Source organism: Zeus faber (genome assembly GCF_960531495.2).
Source record: "Zeus faber genome assembly, chromosome: 2".
Taxonomy (NCBI): domain Eukaryota; kingdom Metazoa; phylum Chordata; class Actinopteri; order Zeiformes; family Zeidae; genus Zeus; species Zeus faber.
The window spans coordinates 17,644,849-17,671,227 of NC_137189.1; the positions used below are offsets into that span (position 1 = coordinate 17,644,849).

At 44.2% G+C, this 26,379-nt stretch overlaps 1 protein-coding gene across 2 annotated transcripts; it reads left to right on the top strand.

The window, feature by feature from the left end:
- Positions 1-328: 328 nt before the first annotated feature.
- LOC307248228 (uncharacterized protein) lies at positions 329-26,316 on the top strand. 2 transcript variants are annotated; one of them, XM_080024557.1, is made up of 23 exons: positions 1,278-1,394; positions 1,537-1,613; positions 1,964-3,420; positions 4,010-7,454; positions 7,738-7,917; positions 8,310-8,348; positions 9,330-9,448; positions 9,552-9,708; positions 10,010-10,149; positions 11,822-11,948; positions 12,407-12,442; positions 12,867-13,009; positions 13,748-13,874; positions 14,796-14,941; positions 17,650-17,776; positions 18,215-18,244; positions 18,351-18,463; positions 18,549-18,681; positions 19,977-20,116; positions 23,169-23,292; positions 24,418-24,576; positions 25,001-25,163; positions 26,155-26,316. In XM_080024557.1, the coding sequence occupies exons 2-23, from the start codon at positions 1,566-1,568 to the stop codon at positions 26,241-26,243; spliced, it is 7,242 nt and encodes a 2,413-aa protein (XP_079880683.1). In that variant the 5' UTR covers positions 1,278-1,394; positions 1,537-1,565; the 3' UTR covers positions 26,244-26,316. The 2 variants fall into 2 exon arrangements, with proteins under 2 accessions (XP_079880684.1, XP_079880683.1); XM_080024558.1 differs by lacking the exons at positions 1,278-1,394; positions 1,537-1,613 and adding an exon at positions 329-417.
- The last annotated feature ends 63 nt before the right edge of the window (positions 26,317-26,379 follow it).

A 26,379-nucleotide genomic window follows, 5' to 3' on the forward strand; every position in this document is an offset into this window, starting at 1 on the left:
GTATAGTTTGATGAGGCCTATAGGGGTACATGGGAAGAAGGGATATTATTGACCCAGATCTCTGTGTTGGGAGCCCTTGCACAATAACCGCCTGTGCTTTGCTGTCACCTTACCGCAAGGCCCTGGGGGTGTGTTACCCAGCCGGGCCGGATTCCACCCATACACACACACGCACACACCGCCTGTCTGGGAATCTGCCCCGGTGTGACATTTGCAACGCAATTGCACGGGATTGACTTGCATGTTTTTACCTTTGACATTCCAGTGTGCGCTTAATATTCATTAAGCCCGATGCGACCATGAGAAGCCGGTTACTTCGGAGAAGGGATCCACAGCAGCTGAGGCGCCGCACCGAAGGAGCTGCGGAGAGAGCGAGAGAGTGAGCGAGAGGGAGGTGACTGAGACACTGGAACCATGGTAAGAGCTTGACACTTTCTCTCTGGGTTTCAGGGTTTTCAAATACAAAGTGGGCAATGCTGGGTCGGGGGGGAGGGGAGGGGAGGGGGCGTTCGTGACTTAGCAGTTTTCATTAAAACTCCAACATATGGGGAGCTCCGGTGAGATATTTGCACGTGTCAATGAGTTATGCAGGTAAAACAGAAAGCACGTTAAACTAAAGAAATGTATAATATATGATGAATGAGTGATATTCATATAAAATATAACGAGGGGGAAAAAAAAAAAACCCCACCATAACGGTGTAGCCTAAATTATGATTTCTTTATTATTATTGTGTTTTAAGTTGAAGTAAGAGAATCGCGAAATGAATTCAATAAACCATAATAAAGCATTGTAATTATTATTTTTTTCTTTTTCATATAATAATCAAAAACAGACATCGACATTGAAGACACAATTCGCAATTTTCCGCCCCGCGCTTCGGCTGCGCTTCAGCCTGCGGAGCTGCGTTTACACACAGGAATCGACATGTTCTAGAAGGGGAGTGGCGGTAATAATTGACTAAATATACTTCGGAGAGAGGGAGCGCATACTGTGTGTGTTTAGTGAGAGAGGCGCGCGTCACTTCCCTTGGAAAAGTTTTTTGGTTTTTTTTCGGCGGGACTAGGCTGCGTTCTCTCTCTCTCTCCCCCCCCCCCCTCTCTCCCCCCCCCCCCCCCTCTCCCCCCCCCCCCCTCTCTCCCTCCCCCCCCCCCCTCTCTCTCTCCCTCTCTCTCTCTCTCTCTCTCTCTCTCTCCCTCCCCCCCTCTCTCTCTCTCTCCCTCCCTCTCTCTCTAACTTCATCCCACTTGGAGAAAAAGCTGTCTCGCATTGGGGAGGAACTGCTCGGATCTGAGGTTCCTCATCTTAAATTTGGGCATTCATTTACATTTTAGAAGTGTCTCCATCCGCCAGTGCATATGGGAGAACAGCTCTCTTCTCTAGCCTAACTGAGGGTGAGTGATACATGTGGACTTTTATTTTGTGTCTGCTGTCGTCTTTGCAACTTTTTGTTTCGGTATAAATCCAGCTCTTTCAATGTGCTAAACTTCTGGCTCGAGCAATGACGATGTTTGTGTTCTTTGGTCTGCTCTATAGGTGTTTTTTTGTTTTATACACCAAAAAACATGTTCACGTCCTACGTAAAGAGTCTGAATGATATGGTATTTACCACGGTAAGCGTACAGGTTGGAAGCGCTCCTGCATGCTGTTGCTATGCTGAGAAGCTGCACGGCTATACTAAAAAAAAAAATTAAAAAAAAAAGGAGTCTGTGGACCAATGCCATGCATCTACAACACTTTCATCCTAAACCTGTGCTCTGCAACCCACTTCCTTCCCCCTCCCCTTTCAAATTTTTGGAATATGTTGAGGACTCTGTGTATAACCCATATGCTTCACTTCAGTTTTAGTTGAAGTGTGTTTCTATTGAATTAAAACATATGCATGGGATACGTGTCAGAGTAAATTACATTTTGAATCAAACATTTTGAATGACTTTTTATACTCGCTCTGCTTTTCTTTTAGTCTCAGAGCCCAGAAGAGCAGCCCAGCCCTGGGGTCCTCAGTCGTATCGGCAGCTGGTTCTCCCCGTGGAGGTCTAGGACTCCTCCTGAAAATGTCTCCCCGACCAGTTGGCAGAGCCCGAGGCCAGAAGGGCTAGGAGAGACCCCGGAGCTAGCGGGAGGCCCCTGGGCGAGCGGATCTCGGCGGGAGGGGGAACAGAGCCAGGACTCCAACCCCAACCAGTTCACTCTCTGCAGGGATATTTTCTTTGGTGAGGAGGAGCACGCCACGCAGTCTACCCACAAAGACGGCCCCTTCACAGCCCACTGCGAGCCAGCAGAAGGAGGTCCTGCAGAGGAGGAGTTTGTAGAAGCCCAGGAGTGGAGAGCAGTGGGGCAGGGCTTGGAGAGGGAAGAGGGAAGCAGCAGCAACGGTACACTTACAGGCGGAAATCCCGCCTCGCAGAAGAATGCCAGTCACCTGACACATCTTGATTCTTCTGCTGAGCAGGGAGTGGTGTGGCACTCTGACCAGGCCCACACCCAGCCCCAGGCTCAGAAAATAACACCAGCTCAGACAGGCAGAAAGCTCCACGTGTACCTGGAGGAGACCAGCGTCATACAAAGAGCACAGGATGCCCGCAGCGAACAGGAAGTGGTCCACACTGAGGTGAAGAAAAGCTTCCATGTCATTTCCAAGGCAAAGCCCACTAGCGCAGTCAATTCAACAACGAGTGTCAGCTTGGGGCAGCCTGAGAATAAAGGGGTGATTGTGAGCCCTGTCACTGACTCACAGGGTCATTACAGCGGCCTGGTGGATGTGTCGTTGAAAGGCGCACCGTTACAGCCAGAGGTTGAACCTGAGGCGACAGAGGCAGACAGCATGGGCCGTAAAAACACCGGAAGCCGGAAGAAGTCCAAGAAGTTCCCCCAGGGAGACACAGAGAACAGCCCCCAGGAAAACACCCCTTCCAAGACCAAACCTGCTGCCGAGGGCTCCCCGTCACCGGATATCTCTGGTCCAGTCCAAACCGGTCACCAGGCCACAGCAGGGGCGGAGACCCACCTGGGGGAAGTATTGGCTAGCTCCGCCTCCTCTCAGATCTCACCTGAGCGAGGGAAAAGTAAGACTGCCTCCCCGGCTATTTGGCCCGGAGCACTTACCTACGAGCAGTTTAAGGAATGTGAGCACACAGACTCACCTCTTGCAGCTAAAGTTGCTGGTGCACCGGATGGGGAGACTGACATGGCGGACAATATCAGCTCCTACAAGGTGGAAAGGAAAACCGAGACACCAGAGTCCAAACGCAGGAGTATCAAGGTTTCACAGGCGGAGGTGAAGATATTTGCCAAGAAAGTTCTTGTGGACCCCGATGCAAAATCGAAGGGACATGGAAAAGAGCCCCCGAATGTTCAAATAGGATTAAAGAAAACTCAAGATCAACTTGTGGATGATTCCAAATTGGGAATTAATAAAAGGTAAGTGTTTGCCAATAATGACAGCAAAGGGGAAAAGTCCAGCTTCAGACTAATGCCAGACTAATACTTTTGGTTACATTTCTGTTTATTTATCAAACAAGGAATCATGGCATTTATTTAACCTGCGACATATTGAAAAAAGATTTGCCATTTTTACAGGAAAACCTGTTATAGCTAGTAAATAATATGTATTGTAACTCCAACTTTGAATAGTAATGCTGTGACTCACCCATTGAGCCTGGTAAAACAATGCAATGTGTCTTCTAGAGAGTTTATCCATACAAAGGGAGTGAGTCACAATGTCCTAAAAGTCATAAAACAAAGCTCAGCTGTTTAGTCTCCATAATAATCTAGTACAGTAAAGGCCAGATAATGGTCTACAAATGGATTACACTTAAATCACAGTAACACAAGAGAGGCAAACATGTCAGGTTAGTCAAGAGAGATATAACTTAGAACCCGTATATCTTTTGGCAAGGCAGGGTTTAAAGTGTAATAATGTGTGAATATATAATATTAAATTAGCGGTAATAGGACATACTCTACAGGCGTGCGACTGAAATAAAACAATTGATCTCTCCCCATTCAGATTACAGGATCGGGTGAAAGTGGATGAGGAATCGAAATCGGGTCTGGGCCGGATCACAGATAAGATCAGCCTCTTTGAGAGCCGTGCTGCGGGTGCGACCAGGAAAGCCTTCCAAATCCCAAGAAGTGCCGATGTCTCTCCATCCCGGACTGTCACCAAAAGACTCGCAGACGTGAATAGAGAATTCAGGTCACAATCGGCCGAGCGCTATAGCAGTTCCAGCTCGGCTCCACCTGTCAGGGAAAAAACAAAAACAATTCAGGAGCGATCGAGGAACATTGTGGAGGCATGCAAAGTGGAAACCACAAAACCAACACCTCAAAAGCTGGCAATGTCAGGAATGTCCCAGACTAGGGTGACAGCCATATCAAGACCATCACAACTAGACATTCAGGGTAAACTGGTTGGTAGAGAAAAAACACTGACTGCTGTTGTGTCAGAGATAAGGCCCAAACAGGATGAGCCAGATACCGCTATTACAGTAACGAACATTTTGGTTCCTGAGCAACTGCAGACAGAGTCTGAAACAATCAGCAAAGAGGCCACAAAAATACTGGATGTACCTAAGAAAACTAATAGCGTTGAATTAGAGACTGCAACTCAAAGGCCTGGACAATCAGATGAATTAGCCAATGAGGCAAACACACAGGCCAAAGTACCAACCAACAGGGCAGGTTCCCGTTCAAAGAAAAGGAAAAGTAGAGAGGTGGCCACTCCGGCCAGTCCCACCAGTCCAAATAATGATATCAAAGAAAGCCAGCTGAACTGTCAGCAAGAGCTCACTGCCTGCAAACAGGAGAAGGCGTGTGCTACCAGGGTTCCCGCCTTTCCAGCCCAACAAGTCACAGACGCTGTCAAAGTACCATCAGACAAACCTCTCGGAAGTAACTCAGATGTTGAAACACTGTCACTTGGCAGTTCATTTAAAGAAAAGGGGGAATTGTCAAACCCAATCACCAAAGATGAGGGGATTGATATGGTCTGTAACAGTGGAACAAAGGAGCTTCCTGTTAGTGATTCCGATAATTTCAGCCGAAAGGAGAAAAGTCGAGAGGGGCAAAGCATCCCACCAGCCCAGGAGAGGGAAAATGTTTCAAAGGACAATGGAAAACCATTGCCCCTCACTCCCGTGCCTTTGATAGAACAGCCTCCCATTGAGAAGTGCCCAACTGTTGAACAAAGTGCACCAGTTGAATGTTGTGAATTAGATAACCATCCACCATGGCAACCTGAAAAGAAAAGGGAAGACAAGATGAAACAGAAAGAAGCGAAAGTGGGAACGATTCAACACAATCAAGAGGAATGCTTCGAGAAAACGGCACGATCAAGATATAGCGCCGCAAAAAATATCCATCAGGCTCAGAGCAAAGCCAAGGAAAACATACAGCAAAAACGGCCGCAGACTTGGGATAAAAATACCACACAGGCTTCAGATTGTCCTGGGACAAAGGATAGAAAGACTGAGGCTGGGACAGTACAGGGCACAAAGCTTGTTAAAGACAAGTCAAAACTTGAGCCCAAACACTCGGAGGCAGTGAAAGGAGATTCAACCCAAAAACAGAGTGTGGGATCATTGGCCTTTGCTGCTGCAACAGAACCCACCGGTCGTGCAACCTCTGCTTCTCCAGATGAAACTGCTGCTTGTGTCATCAAACAGACTGAAAAGACGATGAGTGTGAGAGACAGTGATAAAGGGTATGTCAAACCTTCCAAATCAGAGACAGTTACAATTGAGTCTGAGGCGAAAACAGCTTCTCTAAAAGGCCCTGTAATAGAAATTCAGCCACCAGTGAGGGCAGAACCACAAACCAAGTCTTTGCCTGTGGAAAAAACAGAGAAATCTACGGATGACTCATATGCACGAGGAGCTAGTTGTGTTGCACAGGAAACCCCGAGCTCAAATCTCCCTGTTAAAGAGGCCATGGCAGTTGAAGCTGTGGCCATGGAAACATTAAATGAAATGCCAGCACTAACATCAGGCGTACCAATGTCTAATGGAAAGAAAGAGGAGGCATCGTCTGCATCAGGTGATAAGTCAATTTCTACTCCCATCCCTCTGCCTAACTCCCAGAGCAGTGAGGCAGTAGGCCAAAGTGTGGGGAATAAGAGTCATACGACGGCTTTGGAATTAAAAGTCAAAAACTCCAAGGAAACAATGAAAGTCGTTCCTTGCTCTCCACAGTTTGATGATTCAGAAAAGCCACACGGACTAAATACTGTCAGCTCAATGGAGAGCACAGAAAAAGCAAAACAGAGCTCATCTGCAGCTACTCCCAGTGGAAAAACTGTGGAAAAGAAGAAAATTGTTACAACGCAAGGTGTTCTCGTGAGTGACCCTTCACCCACTGTTAATGGAGACATCCACGCCCTCCCACAACCCACCACGGCTACCAATAAGTCAAGACCAACCCCGGGTTCACCCCAAGCTACAAAACCACCCACCGGGGCAGAGTCCATTAAAGTAAGCACAGGCTTTTCCCAGCATTCACCTCGGGCTAGACTCGCTTTGCCACGAGGGCTAAGTGGAGGTGACTCCTCACCGAAGCACGATGCCCCCTCTAGCTGGTTAGATGTGGACTTTCCCAAGCAGAGACTGAAAGTTCCAGAGCAAACTTTCAAACTAAGTTATTCTGTGAGTGAGAGCAATCTCCTGGACACATCTGGTGAGCTGGATGATGAAGACTTTATTGAGAAGATCAAGAACCTTTGTGCCCCGTTCTCATTTCCGCCACGTAAGCACAGCCACCTCCGAGCGCCCCAGCCTCCTTTTGCTATGCCTGCTATCAGGGAGGACCGGTTTGAAAAGCCCTTTGACCCGGAGGACTTTAAGTTTGGTCTGAGGAAGAAAACTCAGTTACATACAAGCTCAGCCCCCAGTCTCCTAGCACAGCTTCAAAGCACAGAGACCAAAGCGAGCTTGAAGCCTGCAAGGGCCAGCCTAGTGGACAGATGCATGCTGCTGACAAGCTTGGACAGTCACTCCCGTATCAGGGAGAAGACCGCAGATCAGCCAGAGGAAAAGGAAGAGTCGGAGGACAAGAAAGACGACCAGATCAAGGTGAGGTCTCGCTTGGAGGGGAGCTGTGTCCTCAGTAGCCTCTGCACCGCCTCCAAGGGGAAGAGAAATGGAGCCAAGGCCCCGATGGACACCGCCAACCCTGGGGATGGGACACCTGGTGAAGTCCCAGAGCCTAGTTCTTCAACTGGGGCTCAGCTTCATCTGCCCAGCCTTTCTTCCACTGCTCCATTCGGTGCGACTTTGGCCGGCCAGAGCCCTGCCCAGGCTGGAGCCCAGGCTCGGGAGGCTGTGGTCAGTGACTCAAGTCCTCCATTTCCCTCCTTTAATGACATCAAACTGCCGGACTATTTAGAGAAGTACCTCCCCAGAGAGACAGCAAAACTAGAGCAGTGCAAAGGGGGAAAGGAACAACTCCTCAACACAGAGGTTAGTTAAGAAACGTACAGTCCATCAACATAGGGGTATATAAACAGTATACTGTGTGTGTGTTTGAGTGTATGTATGTACAGTATAAACATCTAACTTCTTATAACTCAATTTATATTGTCCAAGCTCAAACAAGTGGTGCAAGTTATTTTATGAGGACCTTTTATTTTTATTTGACAAGTTTTCTTCACAGTTTTTACTGTTCCTCTTCCCCAGTTTTTAGGCGGAAAAGCCAATCTAACAGCCTCATTCCTTAACTTATTGCCTTGTGTTTATACACCAGATAACTGGGAGTGTAACGCCGGCAGTCCTTAGTGGTAGAGCAGACATGAATGCAAAGTCAGAGCTCCCGGTCGCCGATGGAGCACCTCCATGTTTTCCGGTCATTTCTACAATCCCACGCACTATGCTGCCTGAGCTCCCCCAGCCTCTTTCTCACCCACAGGGGATGCACAACAACAGTGTAAGTGTGCTGCATAACCTAAATTGGACACAATTGCATTGGTCTGTATGAGTGTTACACTGTATGTGAGCAAAGTGGGCTTGCACTGGAAGCCAGATTTCATCGAAATTTGTATTAATTGACCAGCTTTTTAAAAATCTGCTCTAATATGGCTCTAATATATATATTGGCTTTATTGGCTAATCGGGACTAATTTCATCATCTGTCTGAATTACAATTTCCATTGAGTGTATTGTTCCAAAAGTATTTTTTATTTTTTATTCCTGCAACAGTTGTCAACATGGATCCTTTTTTTCAGAAGATAAGAAATCTTCCAAAAATATTTTAGATTGTCCCACCATTTAATTGGATAGGTTATTGAATTTGCTGCATTTTCTGTATTTGTTCTGCAGTTAAGAGTTGCCAAGGGACTCCACAGACGCCCGGGAAAGGTAAGCAAAGATAGAGAGGGGGTTTGGGAATTGAGAAGATATGGTCCATGTAAACATCTGCTTGTTATTGTGACTTCTGGGGGGATAAACAGTATTGAGAGACAAAAAAAACAACAAAACAACTGAACGAACCTTCAGCTGGATGTAATTAAAATCACAAGTTGCAGTGCTGCAGAAAGCAATGCAGACCTTGTGACGGGAAAGAGCTTCTCTCCAAAAAGCTTTCTTATATCGCACATCAATTTCACTCATCAGCACGCATATTTCCATGTAAATTTTCAATCACTCACACTCCCAGAAAGTTTTTCTTGTCACAAAAGTGTAAAGATGGGACTTTTCAATGCACTTGCATATCCCCTGTCCCCTATTCCAGTGGTGTTTCACTCTCAAACTCACATTTAGCATGGGTATTTTCCACTTGAAGCCACAGTTATCGCCAAGAATTACAAAAAGCTTATTTTATATATTTTGTTCATAACTATCTCACTTGTAGCACATATACAGTAAACAGATTTAGACACAGCTGATTTCCAATATCAAACAAGTCAAACAAATTGAATGACAAATTCTCGCTGTGCATCAAATCTGGTGTCGCCCAAAGAAGGAAAATCTTTTGTATGTTGTAAATCTGTCATGTGTTAAACGTGACACATTAAAACAATCATACAAGTGCAGACTCCAAGGTCGTTGATAGATTTGCTAGATCTAATCTTTACCATTTTTTCTTGACGTGACAAAACAATAAATTAGATTAAAGTTGAGTTTGTGCTTAAAACATCCATTGGGCTCCTTTCGAGGTTAGCCAGTTTAGCTGCTTAACAGAGCCAAAGGGGAATGTATAGCAAAATGACAAGAAAGACAAAAGGTTCCAGAGAATCCGGAATAAGCCAGAGCTCAGCCAATCTTTCGATGAAATGTAATATCCTTGTGAAGTATCCTTGTGTGTTGGACGGTGACCGTGGCCTGCACCTGTCTGTGCAGATGGTGCTGTTTGAGAGCGCTCCGTTTGGCGGCCAGGCCTACGAGGTTTTCAGGGACATAGCAGATTCGACCTCCATTCAGCTCTCCCCCGCCATCACCGTGAGGGTTGTCAGAGGATGGTGAGCGCTTCAAATGATGGATCTGAAATGGATTTGATGAGCTAATGATCCGAATTGGGAAGAGTTATGGGGACATTTATGTTGTTTTTTTCCCTCTCTTCAGCTGGGTGCTCTACGAGAAGCCTGACTTCCAAGGACGCTCCATCGCCCTGGAGGAAGGCAGTATAGAGCTCACCAATGTGTGGGCAGAGTGTGGTGAGGGGTCGCAGCCCTCCGCCAACCAGCCGGTGCTAATTGGCTCCATTCGACTGGCCGTTTGCGTAAGTAGATCTGGTTCGACACTCCGTGTCGGCCTTTGGTGTTCCACCGTAGTTCACCCTATTTGGCTTCTCAAAAGAAGCGGACAGTGTTTCTTTATGCAGCGTACGCCTTTAAACGCCTCAGCACCTTAAGTGCAAAGAGAGAGGTAATCTGAGTCCGACTGCTTTTATTTTGTGGTGGATTTCAAGAAAAGTACGTCATAGCGATCACGTTGTGCTCTGCAATGATAATAAACTTCGTAGTGATTTGGCCCTTCCCCAGCATTTTACCTTTTGCATTTTGCATCTTACCTCCTTGTAGGACTACAGCCTTCCACATATTGACCTGTTTACCGATCCAGAGGGCCATGGCAGGGTCACAGCTTACCACGACGATATGGTGGAGATTGGCTCATTTGGGATCCCACAGAGCACCGCTTCCATCAAAGTCCACTCTGGGGTGTAAGTGCTGTTTCGGCCATAGATCTCAGCTCGTGCACTCAAATGAGGCAGCAGAGGAAATTACTTGCTCGGTATTTGGGAGCGTTTTGAAGTAAGACGACTCCACCCACCATTGCTCCCGGCTACAATAGCGCGCTTTAGACCCAATGTGGAAAAGCAAGAGTGCTGAAGATGCCAACAGCTTTTTAGTGGGACGCCATGTTCTTGCAGTTCGGCTTAGACATTAGCAGGCAAACTGGGGAGCAGCAGGGCTATCACATAATCATTACCATCTCAAGGGTTTATGCTTTCCTGTGGCTTCACTCTCCCTCATTTGCCTGCGTTGGAATGTCCCTCATGCTCCTGCATGTTGGCGGAGAGAGAGAGGGATAAAGAGAGAGAGAGAGAGATAGAGATGGGGGTGGGGGTCTGGAGAGAGGGAGGTGGTTAAGGCGGGGACTGAGAGGTGGAGAGTTTCAGAGAGGGAAACAGAACCAAGGGGGTGAGAGGATTTGGCTGCGCAGAGCGTGTTTTCCATGTGAGCGGGAGGCATTCAGGACATTTTGTGCCCTGGTAACAGCAGCAGATGTCTTCCCGAAACACTGGAAAAACCCTGGAACCTTGGCTTCTCGGGTTAGAACAATAACATTCTGAGCAACCATTAAAGCAACACGCTAAACATTCCCTGAAACCAGTACCTCCAGTACCGTGCTCAGATGCCAGTGTTTCCCAACACTCTGATCGGCGTAGCATTGATGCCGTCTCAGTGGCTGACACCGCAGAGTTTTCTTCTGAGACATCTATGGAATGCTTGCTCAAAATACATTCCAGCACATATTCTCAGTACACAGGGGAAAAAAGCAACACTCAATTGTGAAACTTTCAGCAGTTATACAAGTACAAGTACAAGGCTGGCATCGGCTCAATCTACTGGCTGTAAGTAAATACAGTGACTAAACAAGCTGTGTTTTCTTCTTATCGTAATCTTAAAAGTCAACCATCAATAGGTAGCTGAAGAGCTTTTACCGTTAAGCGATAAAAGCGTGGTCTGAAACCCTCCCGCAGTGAAGGGTCTGCCATAAGTCGTTTTGGTTAAAGGATAGGGTTTCAACCAAGGCGTAATTTAACTGTTGCTTCCCATCATTAAGCGCTTGAGAAACTTACCACCATTTGAAAGGGCCAAAAGTTTAAAAAAGGTGAAATCTCCTTTGGTGAAAAAAGGAGGCTCACAATATTGTCAGACATTTTTTCTATGCAATACCAAAAAAAACCAAAAAACCTTTTTTCGGGGTTTGACTTACTCTTTTGTCTTTCCGCCAATGAGCTCTTTTGGCTACATCCGCTAACGTAAGGGACGAGGAACAGGAAGTTACTCTTTGGATGTACTGTGGAAATTGCAAAAAGTAGTGTTAACTAAAAAGTGATATTGCTGTTGTCTTAAAACACATTTTTGAGAAGAAGATTGAACATGTTTTTTTGGGGCTTAAACATGTGCCCCATTGCACTGCATTGAGAAGCTGCAGCAGAGTGGTAGGTTTCTCCATAGTGAAGCACTCAGCGAGTTTGTGCTATGATCAGTTAATAAATGACGGGAGCCAAGATTTGAATAAGCACTGGGTTGAAAAATAATATGCCTGGTCTTTACTCGAAGTGTGGCTTGTCCCCCCTCCTCCTCCTTCTCCCTTTGCTCTAGGTGGCTGGTGTTCAGCGATCCCGGGTTCCAGGGCATGCTGGCGGTGCTGGAGCAGGGCGAATACCCCCTTCCCGAGTCCTGGGGCTTCCCCGCACCCTTCATAGGGTCTCTCAGACCCCTCAAAATGGTAACGCCGCCCCTGCTGTAGCCTTCATTGTACAGTACTGTACAGTCTGATAGATTATGTTACCCGGCAGGCAACTAAATGATCCATTTTGTCTTCACCGCACATCTCTCCCTCTGCTATGTCCCATTCATTAATTGGCGGTGGATGGCGCGCTTAACCAGACTGTACGGTCACCCGCTATGCAGCCATGACTTTCTGGATTTCTTTTTTATTCATATTCCGTTTCATGTTTGGCTTTCATGTTTTAACATTACACACGTCTAGCCGCATATTTATAGGTGTAGAGTCTGTTTGTTGTTCTGCTCAGACGCGGCAATGTAAATATTTTCTTTAATGAGTTGCTTACAGCGACGGCAGAAAGGAGGCTCATTTGCATAATCGCCGACTTCCTCAAGCGGCGAGTATATTTAATTGGCGATGAGGTCTGGTGTGCTAATGATAATTTATCCGTGTTGCAGGGCGGCTTCAAAGTGGAGAACCCCAATGAGGTCAAGGTACGTTCATTAGTTTTGCATCTCCAGAGCATCTCTCTAATGGACCGATTCCATTCTGTGTCTGCTTCAGCACGCTTGAAAAAAATTAGGTAGTGGTTTACAAGAAATCGTAATTTACAAAGTAGTTATCTGTAGTATAAATCATAAAAAACATTGTTTTTCAGTCATTTATTCTAAAACACAGGTTTTCTCTTTCTCGGTAGAAGTTTTCATCCTTCAGAAACAAGTTTTTTTTTTATTCTAATTACTGTAAACAGTAATTTGATGTTCCCCTGTTTGTTTCATAACAGGGTAACATTGAGGAAATGGTGACAGATTGTACCAGTAAGAATACCTCAGAGCTTTGTTTGATTGGTTTACAATCAAAACAACAAGGTCACAAACCAAGTGGTTCATATTAAAAAATATTTTTTCCTGTGTTAAGGCCATGGTGTATGAGAAGCCCGGCTTCGAGGGCTCCAGCTTGGAGATCGACAGCGACTTGTTCAGCTTTGACGAGGCAGCGGCCGGAGACCCCTACTCGTCCAAACTGAAGTCTGTGGGCTCTTTAAAGGTCATCGGAGGACTGTGAGTTATTTTGTTTTCTTGTCATGCGTTCTGTAAGGGATGATCTACAGCCAGCCGGTCTTTATCACACAGTAACCCGAGAGGGGGATCAGGTCTTGTACAGTATCACTCTGATTTAATCATAAAGACTGGCTGCATAAAATAAAAGAATCCATTGAGACAGAATATTGATTCTTAGTAATAATAATAATAATAATAATTATTATTATAATTATAATAATTATATGATAATACAAATTATTATTATTATGTTTAAGAGCTTCTGCTAAGAAAAATAGTCCAAAACCAGTTAGTTAACATTGTTTGAAACAAGGGACATGAGTCCTGGCAGAGAAGCGGTTGCCAGAGACAACTTAACAGACAACGGTCATTATTAGAAATAATTGACTGCTGATTATTGCTTGTGACTAATCATTCTTTCATATTACACAGAGCCGTGTAATAATTCATGATAATGGCTTTCGTAGGACTCATCCAGATGATGATGACAATTTTGCTAGCTATCGGTTTGGTGAAAATCCAGCTGCCAATTAGGCAATTTGCAGTTATGTAGCTCAATCATTTTGAGACTTGCAGAGAGTTCGATGAAAACATTGCTCTGCATATGTTTGTACTTTAATACACGCTTCGCTAAAAAGCACAGGCCGTCGAAACAATCAAAACAATCAAAACAATGAAACGATAAGCTCCAAGAACGTTTTCGACAACTTCTAACTGCTTCCTGTGCCCCGGTTTCAGCTGGGTGGGCTACAGCCAGCCGGGCTTTGAGGGCCAGCAGCACGTCCTGGAGGAGGGAGAGTTTGTGGACTGGAGAGACTGGGGAGGAGGCTCAGAGCAGCTCCTCTCACTCAGACCCGTCGTGGCCGTAGGTTTCAGAATGGACGAATCAATACCAGTCAATACCCACCGTGGGCGGAAATCAATCGATTGCTGCCCACGACTCATCTGGCGCCATCACTGCCTCCAACCTGTGATGGTGTTTCTGTAGTCAAGGAAGGCTGGCTGACGGAAAATATATATCGGCATATAAACGATGGTTCATTACATTGAACTATACGGTGATTAAAGTGATATGATACTAAAGTGATATCCTCATGTGGTATCCTACTTTTTTCAGAATGTAAAATTGTTAATAGAGGTTTAATGTTTATTGAATATCGTTTGGTTATTTATATATTGCCAAATGTATGAATTGTTCGTTTATTTTTTGTTTATTGTATTTAGCCATTATGTTCTTGTTTTACTAAATTTTAGGTTTGTTTTATATTGCCAATTTCTTCGATTTTTCTGTATTTCTTCAGGTTTATTGTATATTGACAAGTTTTGATAATATTGTGAATTGTTAGTTTTTTATTTTTATTACATTATAACTATTGCCTATTGTTTTGATTTATGATTTGATATATTGTTTGATCTCCCTAAAACTAACTTCTATTGAACTAAACTAGTTATTTTTGTCAAATTCCCACAAATATTTGGATTTACACATTATGATTAATTGTAAGTGATATATCTTATCATCATAATCATTGTAATAAATGTTACAATATGGCAAAATCTTAATTTCATGACGATATAATAACATTGAAAGAAGATGAACTGTAATATCAAATTATCACCCAGCCTTCTCTGCAAGCATAGTTAACATTTATAAAAGCATATTTAGCATTTAAAAAACATTGTCTGCACTTCAGGTGATTCTTCAAAACGGAGTTTCATATCTCAACTTCACCTCATAATCGCTAAATGACTAAAAGTGATTTAGTGGTCTTGTTTCTCGTTACAGGATTTCATTTCCCCGCACCTGAAGATGTTCAGCGACAGGGACTTCGGCGAGCTGGGCATGAACATGGCCCTAACGATCCCCGTCTCCAACATGGAGGAGACGGGCTACGGCTCGAAGACGCAGTCGATCGATGTCGTCGGGGGCGTGTGAGTCACATCGCTCTCCCTCTACTAGTCAGCACTGTGGCTCAGCAGTCAGTTATTTCTGAATAACGGCCGCTGTCTGTAAATGACGACCATTGTCCCCCGTTTCACACCTAGATGCCAATGCTGTCAATAGCTAGTGGCGACTTGTGACGCTACATAGAAACTACAATGGAAGACTTCAGTACATTCACATTCATTCAATACATACATTGTGTATGTAAAATTTCATAATAATAACAATTAATAGGCTAGGTTTTTTTGTTCGGATAACAGCTGGCTACGTTGTTGCAGCAGTATTGTACGGTCACAACCCTGGTGACGGGGCTTCTGTGCCCCCGCCTTTCGTGTATTTATTTTTTTTATTAAAATGGTGTTGTTTGTTTACTTAGCAAAATAATAACCTCTTGAAAAAGATTACGTAAATAATCTTGCCACCCGTCCCTGAAAATAAAGAATTGTTCTTGTTGAAGAAACATAAAAAATACGATGTCCTTACTTTATCAATAGTTTAAGTGACGCTTTCATTTACAAAACACAGGAACAATGCAGAGGTCTGAGCATCCATTTTCCAAGGACCAGCGCCGTTGATAGCGTATCTTCCTTCCTATCGGCTGCCACCCAGCGCTCTGCGCTGCTCATTTGTATAATGTTGAAACCTGCTCAACTTTCCTTGTCGGTGTGAAGCTGTCAGCTTGTCACCGGTCGTTGCTCCATCCCCTGCAGCCAGATGAAGCCGAGCACTGTTTGAAATGCATTGCAGCCAATGCTTTGCAGCACCCTGTCGCCGGCAGTGTGACCATACAATCACATTGACGTGCCACATTGCTGTGGACTATTTTTTTCTTAGCGGAAGCTCTTAAACAAGACAGCGATAAAGTCTAGTGATAAAGTCGTTTCAAATCAATATTCAGCCAAGATGTATTATTTTATTTAGTAAGTAGCCGTGCAATAAGAGGGATAGTGTGCAGCGTGCTGGTCATTATCACAAAATAACAACCTTGATTGTTATAGAACGTATCACCCTGTCGGAGTTTATTTTGCGATAATGATCGTCTGGCTTATTATCCTTTACATAGCTGACGCTCGCTTGTACAGACCACATGGACGGCTGCCATTTTCTGCTGGATTTTGTCGAACTCTTTTGCTGTGCACGTTCACACCTTTTTGGCAAAGGACGACCGTAACCTCCCTTTGATTCATGCCGCAACATTCCCCTTTAAAAATCGTACGCTGTAACCAAATTAGCGTTTCCTTTTGACTTTTTCAGCTCAGGTGTGTTGCAGCCACACCCGCGACAGCAGGCCGAGACAGGTTTCTCTTTGTTGTTTGTTCTGGCACTCCTTCACATGTCCTGCAGGTATTGGTTGGTCACATGACTTTTTCCCGCCCTTTTCCCGTGGCCTACATGTCAGACACAGGCATTAAGTAAGACCTTCGATCTCAGACGGTGCCAAATAAAGAACCCTGGGATTATAGCCGCTTTGTTAAAAGCTTTCCTTGGCCTACTCTCAGTCTCTGTAAAGATAGCGGTGAAGCCCAGCACTGAAAGCCTTAAAGTGCTTAAAACCCGATGGATGTTTTCTCACCCTTTTCCTTTTTCTTTCCCTGTGAGAACAAGCACACGCGTGTCTTCGCTCGCCGGCTGCTTTTTCATGCTGTAATGTCTTCATTCGATTTTGTGAATGAAGACTCTTAAGAAACAGAATTGTTGATGCTGTGCCATCCTCCCTCATGGAAGGAACAAAATGGTGGATCGTAAAGAATGGATTATTATTATTTTATTTTTTTGTCTCGCGTTCATGTCGTGTCAAAGAGCCTTCGCTAGCCTGTTATTAAAAGGTCCAGCCTGTTCCTTGACGTGACGCTGCCTCAGTGACTAATCTGGTGATTGAGGTTGTTTGAGGCTCGTTTCGAGTCTCGCACGGACGGCACGTTGGCACACGAACACACACGACCACAAATGTTTGTCTGTTCCAGTTCCAGCTCACTTTCCCACTCCCTTGATTACATGCGCACGTCGACACACACACACACACACACATACATACACACACACACGCACACACACAGACAAGTACACAGACACACAAACAGAGTTTGGTTGTTATAGCAAAATAACCCATGCTGGGTGATCAGATGTTTTTTCCCTCTGAAAGGGGTTATTTTGCAATACGACCGACTGGCTGCACATTATCCTGATTATTACATGGCTATTCACTAAGTAAGAGAATACATTGAGAGGAAATATTGATTTTTAATGATTTTAAGACTTAACATGCATGGTTTTATAACTAGCATGCTTAGGGTAAGAGCTTCCGCTAAGGAAAATCAGTCCACAGCAACAACACAGCAACGACATCGCAAACTAATGGCTCTCCTGTAAATATGCCTATAATAATATGAATATGTCCTATTTACTGTTATGAACATATCCACATTCATCTCTTCAAGTCTTCCATTGGAGTTTTTATGTCGCATCACAAAATGTGACATTAGCATTTGAAACGAGGGACGTGAATCCAACCACAGAAGCGTTGGTCACGACAACGGTCATTACTAACAGATAGGCGGTCAAAACTGACCCCTAATTATTGCTACGTATTGACGTATTGACCAATCAGGATCGAGTATTCCCACAGAGCTATGTAATAACACACGCAACCTTCCTGCGGCCTTTTGATGGTACATGTGTGTCTTTTATGCTGCAGGTGGGTGGTGTTTGAGGAGCCGGGCTTCTCGGGTGAAGCCTACGTCCTGGAGAAAGGCCTGTACGGGAGCCCAGAGGACTGGGGCGCTCTGCAACCAACCATAGCCTCAGTGATGTCTGTCGTACTGGTAAATAATTGAGTATATCACTGACATTGATGTTAGATTTGGTTCACGATGGTCTGGCTATGACAGAAATTGCCTCAAAGCTGTAATTCAGGGTTTCATTGGAGACTGCCGTAGGAAGTCAATCACAGTTGCAAGGCGAGGGAGTCAAATAAAAGTTGGTTTTAAGTTGATATTTTTAAAACGGCAACAGAACTGGCCGATCCAATAAATCAAAGCTGTTCCAAAGCTTTGGTGTGGCTACAGAAAAAGCCCCGGAAACTTTTATTCTGGCTCCACTGGCAAAAGGTCCACAGATATTCGCACTTATGGCTCATTCATGGTGACTAAGATAACGCTTGATTTGCTGATGATATCCACCCACAGTTGCCTGAATAGACAAGTCACTACGTCTCCATGTTCCGACCCCGAATCTCATTTTGCATTCTTTGTCTCTTCCAGGACGATTTTGAGAATTCAGCTAAATTCAAGGTTGGTATTTTTTATCTAAAGCTTGTGGAGGGGTATTGATCGGAGGGAGTGATTGAGTGTGCATGGCTGACTCTGGCTCATTATCGTGTGTGTGTGTGTCCCTCAGTTGCAGTTGTTCTCCGAGCCAGGCTTTGGGGGTTCGGTCATGGTTTTGGAGGACAGCGTTCCCTCCCTACAGCAGGATTTTACTGTGGGATCCTGCCGGGTGCTGGCTGGCAGGTGAGTGGGGCAGAAAATTGGGGGAAAAGTTTCTTCGTAGAAACTTTAGATCTCTTATGTGTTTGTGTGCGCCAATTACTTCCAGCTGGCTGGCTTTTGAGGGCCAGGACTTCACAGACAAGATGTACGTTCTGGAAGTGGGGAGCTACGCTGACTTGAGAACGATGGGCTGCATGGGTTCGGATCCCGTCGTTCAGTCTCTGCAAATCATTGGCTTTGTGAGTACCAGAGAATAAAAGCATAATCAGAATATCCATGCTCCCATAGGGGAGAAAACGAAGTGAGAAGTGAAAATAAATTTACCAGCACTAGAAGAACAGACCATGTTGTCCAGCAGGATTACCACCCGGCTACAAATAGGACTGGGCTAGGACTGTCAGTGTGCAATTTAATTGCGATGAAGAATTCAATTGTCTTTTGTGTTCATTTTGTTCTACTATAATAGCCTAGAAGTGTTTGACATTAAACACTAAAAACATACACAAATGAGGACATGATTTACTTTCCTCAACCCAACTATTTGAAAAGCACCTAATTTATATTTCATTTATTGTGACATTTCTCACATTGGCTTAAAATCTCCTTCAATTTAAATGGAAAAATATGATCGTGGAATCAAGCCATTATACAAAATAAACAGGGACAGCTCAAATAATACAACAGAAAGGATGTTACACATTTACACTAACATTGAAGCAAAAAACATTTGCATGGACCGTTAATTGATGAAAATGTTTTCATTTATTGCAACGTTTCTCAACATTGGCGTCAAAATTCCGATGAAATTCAGAGGGAAACATGATTGAAAAAGGTGATGATTTGACAAAACGGTTGCGATTTATTTAAATAATTGCGATATGTAATAATGGTGACAACTCCCGGCGTCAGAATCATAGCGAAAAGGGATTGCTTTGGAAGGTTTCAAATTTAAAAATATCAGTTTACAGATGGCGTCTCTCAAAAAAGTAAACTCTGCTGCCTGGGAGAGACTTGGGTGGGAGTTTGATTGGTTACCACGGTAACCTCATAATAGTGCCTCTGTGTAATGTGCAGCTACAGTACAGTACACATAGGCTTCTGTCAAAACCTTTCCAAAATGCACTCTGTCCCACTCCATTCCTCCTCCCTTGCGCTCCACTTCAATTCAAATGGCTTTATTAACATTGGAAAATGTTTTCACTGCCAAAGCAAGCAGAAAATGAAAAATATAATGAACAAAATAAAACAGAAAAATGTAAAGGTTGCAATGAAAAAATAACAGATAAAAACCTAAAATATATTTTTTGACCTTGCTGTGGGAAATATGTATGCAGATATGTGAAGAAAATGTTAACATTGTAGCTCAATATATATATCTACAGAACATGTATGAAGATAATCTAAAATTTAAATAGAAAATTCTCAGATTTCCAATTCAAATTTACTTTATTGGCATGACAAGACTTCTTCCACGGCCAAAGGATTAAAAGCCAAGTCTTTCTCTCTCTGTCTCTGCCTCTCACCCTCGCCGCAGGAGTTCTCCCTGCCCTCCATCAGCCTGATCGAGCGCTCAGGGCTGCGGGGGAAGCGGGTGGTCCTGACCGCCGGCTCTGTCAACCCTCAGCTGTCCGGAGGCTGCGGACGGGCACAGTCGCTGCTGGTGGAGGGCGGCATGTGAGTAGGACCAGTCCCGAAGGGTTCGTTTGGGTTCCGGAGACCCATCCCCGAATTGTCCTTCACGGTTTTATGCTTGGCTAGCTTGGGAAAAGCGCACCGTGCTGCCAAATGTCGCTGCTCTCTGGTAGGAAGGTGTGAAACAAGAGAACATCTCTTCTTCCTTCTTCAGAAACAGACAGCACCACGCCAAGTCTGGCCGGTTTTAGTCTCCTTGGCACCGTGCCACTCCAAAAGTTTGTCAGAAAGAATCGGAAACATTAACTTTTCCAATGATTTTATTCCACTTATTCTCCATTTGTTGCATTGTCAAGGGCACGTTGCCGGTTCATCCTCGGTGTCAGTGCGGCAAAGGCCAAGGAAATACAACTCTGCATAAAAAAAACTTTCTGTGAAACAAAGGATGAAAGCCTAGAGATATAAAGCGAAAAATATGTCAATACCTTCAATCTGATAAAGGGTGCGAGTATCAAACTATTTAACTCCGACACAGTGTTTCAACACCAGTCAAATACAAGTGAAAATAAATCCACGTGAGTTGATGAGTCAGTTTAAATATAAAATGTGATTAAGTCGTGACGATATGTTCTCATTTTTTGTTTGTCTCAAAAACATTGCTCTCTCTAGAAAACAGAACCAATATAGACAAAAATGACCTCCGACCACTAATATGCACATGAAAAAGTCTTCTTAATAGGGGGCTCTCAGATTGAATTGGGTTTGATTTAGGGGGTCCCTGAGGGGGGCGACGCGTTTCCACCCAAAGTTCCCGGAACTTGTTTCAAGCAACTAAAAGGTTACTTCAGCCTGTTGTTGTCTGCCTTACCACCAACCCACGAAGATTATGCAAATTTGTCCCCTGACGTGTGAAAAGGTGACGGCTGTTTTTAAACCTCATTTTTGCGCACAACGATACAACTAACTGCTCGACTCCAGTCCAGTAGGTGGTGCTAATGCAGAATCAGAATCAGAAATACTTTAATAATCCCAGGGGGAAATTACTTAAGAAGACAATACAACAAGAGTATTAAAATGTAAAAAGAAAGACAACCAAAGTGGTTGTTTTTCTTTATTCATTTTATTATTCTGTCCTTCCTGTTAAAAAAAAATCTCTCTCACAATCAAGATTTTATTATCAAGTTTGAAACATATTGAAAAACAACAGTTGACACATGGGGAAATCGAACCTGGGTCTACTGTGTAGGAGGAGAAAATCTTACTAGCTACACTATATTATGCAGATTATGTCAGTAATCATCTTTCTTCATTTTGTGCTTATTATCGAAACAAGAAACGGTACAGGTTTTTTTGTACAAACTGAACATTTTTAGAACAAAAAAAACAAACTGTAGATACAGTCGGTTAGCAGCTGCAGATTTAAAAAAAAAAATGGTGTCTGAAATAAAATTCTGTGAGTACTTGACCAATCACAAATGTTCAGTGCTTTTTAAAAGTACTACTTCTGGGGACATTAGGTGTTTTTGCACTGCAGCAACATTTTCATGGTTCTAAAAACATTTTGAGGAACCCTCCCTTTTTTAACGTCGGAAAATAGAATAAATGAAATAAATTCACAATATCAATACATACATACAACAAATACAATAATACATCTACAATAAAAATACTATTTTATGTTTTTTATTTTTATTGGTTATTATTTTATTACCGCTGAGTGTTCGTTGGCTGGTCCACACCCAGAGCGATGCGACCTGACCGGGCAGACTGTCCTCAGTGCTCTGGGGGTAAGGGAACGTGGACTGACGTCTGGACCAGTCACCGTGCACTTACGTCACTGATGGTTCCTCTTGTGCCTGTTAGTCCCCATCCGGGAAAAGGAGCTAAAAAAGTTCCTCAAAACGGAGTTCTAACAACTACGAATGTTTCTAGTTCCTGCAGCGAGGGCACAAAAAAAAGGGAAGGGTTCCTCCAAAAGTTCTTCGAACTATGAAAAAGTTCCTACGGTGCAAAAATGCCTCGTGAGCGAAGATTCGGCAACTGGAGTGCTTATTTCTCGCCTCATATTTGTTCAGAAACAGATTTTAGTGGATTGATAAGGTGAAATAAGTGAAAGTTACAGAGTAAATACAACCCAGAACTCACAATGAAACCCGGTTGGCTGACATCATTTCAGAGTTCCGGTGCAGTGCGAACGCAACCAGAAGAAAAAGCCCTTGATGGTGTCTAGTTCTCGGGGGACCTCCCCACGCTTTTTGTCCGCCTGTGGTCCCTGTGGTGGACACGCAGTTCCTCCAAACATTCATCCTTTCTGGGGAAAGCTCCTGCGGTGGAAACGCAGCTCATCATCAATCCAAAATGAATATTTTAATAGTGGCCTTCCTGACATCACCGACCATGGATGAAATTAGGACGTTTACTGTAAAGAACTTGGAGTGGCTAAAGAAGCGATAACATAGAAAATGCATTAAAAAAAAAAATGTTTTTAAGCCCTCCCTTAAAAACCTAACATTCTACACATACATGGAGGACGATCTATCTCCCGCTCACAAATGTGTGGGTGAGGCAGATCAACGGGCCAGCTAGCAGGACGGCTCCTAGTCACAGACAGGAGGAGATCCTGCGGAAATCTGCCGTTGATGTGCGAGATTCAGACCTGAGGTGTTGGCTCTTCGAGGAAACAGGAGAAGCCAACGGAGGTCGGAGCTGGCCGAGAAGAGGGGGATCAGCCAAAAGAAGAATGGAGGAATTGAGTCCACTATTATATGGCAACTAGGAGCATCATACATCTAAGTTACAAAATTGTCTTTTTTTCTTTTTTTTTGGTCCATAATGAAGATTGTTTAACAGGAAGGAATTAATGTTGGCACAATGTCAAAAGGCTTCATTTGAACTTAAAGTAGATCCAGACTAAGAATTTAAGATTTTTACTTGAATACATAACTGCAGGGTCAACATATTAGGATGTACAGTTTTGGGGTTATCGAAATGCAAACTGTGACTCAAATACTCCAAATAGGAGTTGACAGGCTGTTTTGTTGTGTTTCTCATCGAATATCCTCGAGGCCTAATACGTGATGTGTTGTTTCCGCAGGTGGGTAATGTATGAGGAGATTAACTACAGGGGGAATCAGATTTTGCTGAGGCCCGGCGAAGTCCTCGATTGGCGCAGATTCAGTGGTTGGCAGAAAATCGGATCCCTCCGACCTTTAATCCAGGTAATCCCAAATCAACAGTATTCTGGGGATCTGTCCCAAACGAAATATACCCTCGCGTGCCGCTGAACCTCAGCACATGTTCCTCTTGCCCGCACTCGAGTTGTTATGCCGGATAAGAACAGTGCCGGTGTTATCCAGTGAAAGATTTTAGGGCAGAAGGTTCCTTGGTGAATAAATGTTGACGGTGGCATCATTCTGCACCGAAGCCAAAGCAGGTGACCGTTACAGCCCAGACTCCAAGCTCCACCGACAGATGCCAGACATCGAGGATACAGGTGGTTAAGACAACAACAAGCATTTTCGTTGTGGTTGAGTGATTGAACAACTGAGAACAGAAAGCACTAGAAGAACATTAAGGTAAACTGGCATGGCTGAACCTGATAACTGGATCCAGCACGCCACAGACGGCCGAGTGGATTATGTGAGGGCAGCCAGCCGGTCATTATCGCAAAGTAACCACCGTCAGGGCGATCAGGAATCTGGATTATTTTTGCGATAATGAGCAGCTGGCTGCTCATTATCATGCAAATTACGCGGCTACTTACTACATAAAAAAATACTTTGAGACAGAATTTTGATTTGAAATGTTTTTAGAACTAGTATACCTCGCACGGCGGCACCGCGGTGACTGCACAGCTTCTTTGCTGCCACTAAGAAAAATAGTTCACGACACCATAGTTAACACTGCAACCATGTCGCAATCTGTTCACCCTACAAATGTGTTTTTATTCGTGTGAAATTGGAAAACATCCACATACATCTCCAAGTCTTCCACTGTAGCTTCCATGTGGCGTCACCACTCAAGACGTCGCCGCTAGCCAGAGCTGGCATTAAGTGTGAAACGAGGGATGTAAAACCAGGCTGATCAGTGATTGCCTAGGACAGCTACCATTATTTTGTAATTAGCATTTATAAATTCACCCAGTTGAGACTCAAATATTAATCTACACTCTCCTACAAAGACATCTGGACATATGCAGCAAACTAATTCAAGAGATTTTATGCAAAAGTACCACTGTCAGGCTCAAGCTCATTTTAAGAAGCTAAACATTAATATTTCCAGTCATTTGCAGCCTCCGTTGTAGTGCGATTAAAGCCGTACCTTCATGTGTGTTTTCGGAGCAGACGCTGGTGCACTTCCGCTTGAGGAACCAAGAGACGGGCTTGCTGATGTCATTGACAGGGGAGTTGGACGACGTCAAGCTGATGCGAATCCAGGCAACGGAGGAGACCGAGGGGGTGGAGCAGATCTGGTTCTACCAGAAAGGACGCCTCCACTGCAAGGTAACGCCATTGCCCCAGCGGCCAGAGGCTAACCACAGGTTCTGACCCGAAAAAAACATTTCAAAATAGTTTTTCGGCCATTGGGAGTCAACCCGATTGAGACGAGAATGTGTTGGCAATTCCCCCATTACTCGGAAGTCGACCAAAGCTATTCTCTCGATACCGGATCAATTTAAAGGATTCTGATGCCTATCTTACTTTGGCTGATGCTTGAAAAATTCCAAAGGTTTTAGTTGAAGACATACATTTTTTAAGCTAGTTTTCCTTTAAGTCACACATAATTCGCTGTCACTGGGTTCAGTTCTGACCTTTTCACGCTTGAGTGCCGACCTGCAACATTACACCCATTTTATCACATTATCAGAACCTGTAGTAAAAGGCGATAAATCCACTTTTCTGGGGTAACTTCTTTTTCTGCTTACAGCTGCTGGAGGATTGCTGCCTGTGTCCCAGCGGCAGTGTGACCATGGCGGGGAGCCGCCTGGGTCTCTCCCCGGAGCCCGGCACCTCGCACCGGCTCTGGAGCATCACCCCCGACGGCCTGATCCGCTACACCGCCACCCCGGACCTGCTCCTGGAGGTCAAAGGTGAGCCGGAGGAAGTCTTCTTAACTGGCTTTCTAAAACACGCAGAATGTCATTGCCTTGAAAACTACTCCACTCCAGTGGAAATTGACAGGAGATATAAAGGGGGTTTAGACAATTTCAGGAAGTCAGCTTTCCTTTCATAAATTGTCCGCAATTGTCCTGACGCAACAAAGTGGACCAATATGGCAATTAAAACAGCTTAAAAATCAAATCTAAAATAATTTTTCATGTAGGTTGCTGGTTCGACCCCAGGCTCCTCCTGCTAGCAGGCTGTAGTGTCCTTGAGCAAGGCACTTAACCCCTAATTGCTCCTGATGGCTGCGTCCGTCTGTGTTTGAATAATTGAAAGTCGCTTTGGATAAAAGCGTCTGCTAAATGCAATGTAATGTAAAGCCAAAACTACTAATAGTGGTACAGTGCCTAACTCAGCCTGAAACTACAATACTGAAATTGCTAAAAACAGGACGCACAGAGAAACTAAAGTGAGGTAAAGCATTTACATCATCAATCTGTCAGTTAGTGACACCTTGTGGAATAACTTGTCAGGAAGAAAAAATAGGAACTGGAGTTCTCTGGATAGAAGCTTTGACTCCAGTCAGACAACAGATTGAAATACATTTAAATGCAATTATTTCACTTTATGTCCAAATAGTAGATAAACGTAGAACAACTGTTGGAAAAACAAACAAACTTGTGTTGACAATTTTTGAGATGGGATGCTCATTTACTAATAGCCATAGAAATCCTGTTTTGTTATATTTTGGAACCCAGTGACATTTTCATTTCATACCTGAGTTAGTTTAAATGACTGATATTAATTAATACACACTGTGACAAAAAGTCAGTATTCAGGCTAGTACCCAGCAAGTATCCAAGAGGGAGTCCTCAGTCCAAAAATGAGTAGATGGCGTTGGTGCATTCCGGTTCAGTAAACAATATGAATATCGACGTGAGGGTAGCAATTGACAATTCAATTTTGTATCTTTCACAGGGGGGAATAACTACGACAAAAACCAGGTGATCCTCAACACGTTCGATCCAAATAAACGAACCCAGCGATGGGACGTGGAGATTCTATGAGGACGAGCTCCATGGTACTCTAAAAGGGGGGGCCCCAGGTCTCTGTCGCGCAGCTGAACCGTGGGCCCCAGGGATCACTGTGTCACTGGGGTTGGATCAACTTCCTCCTGCAGGAGAGACAGTGTGGAAATCTCCT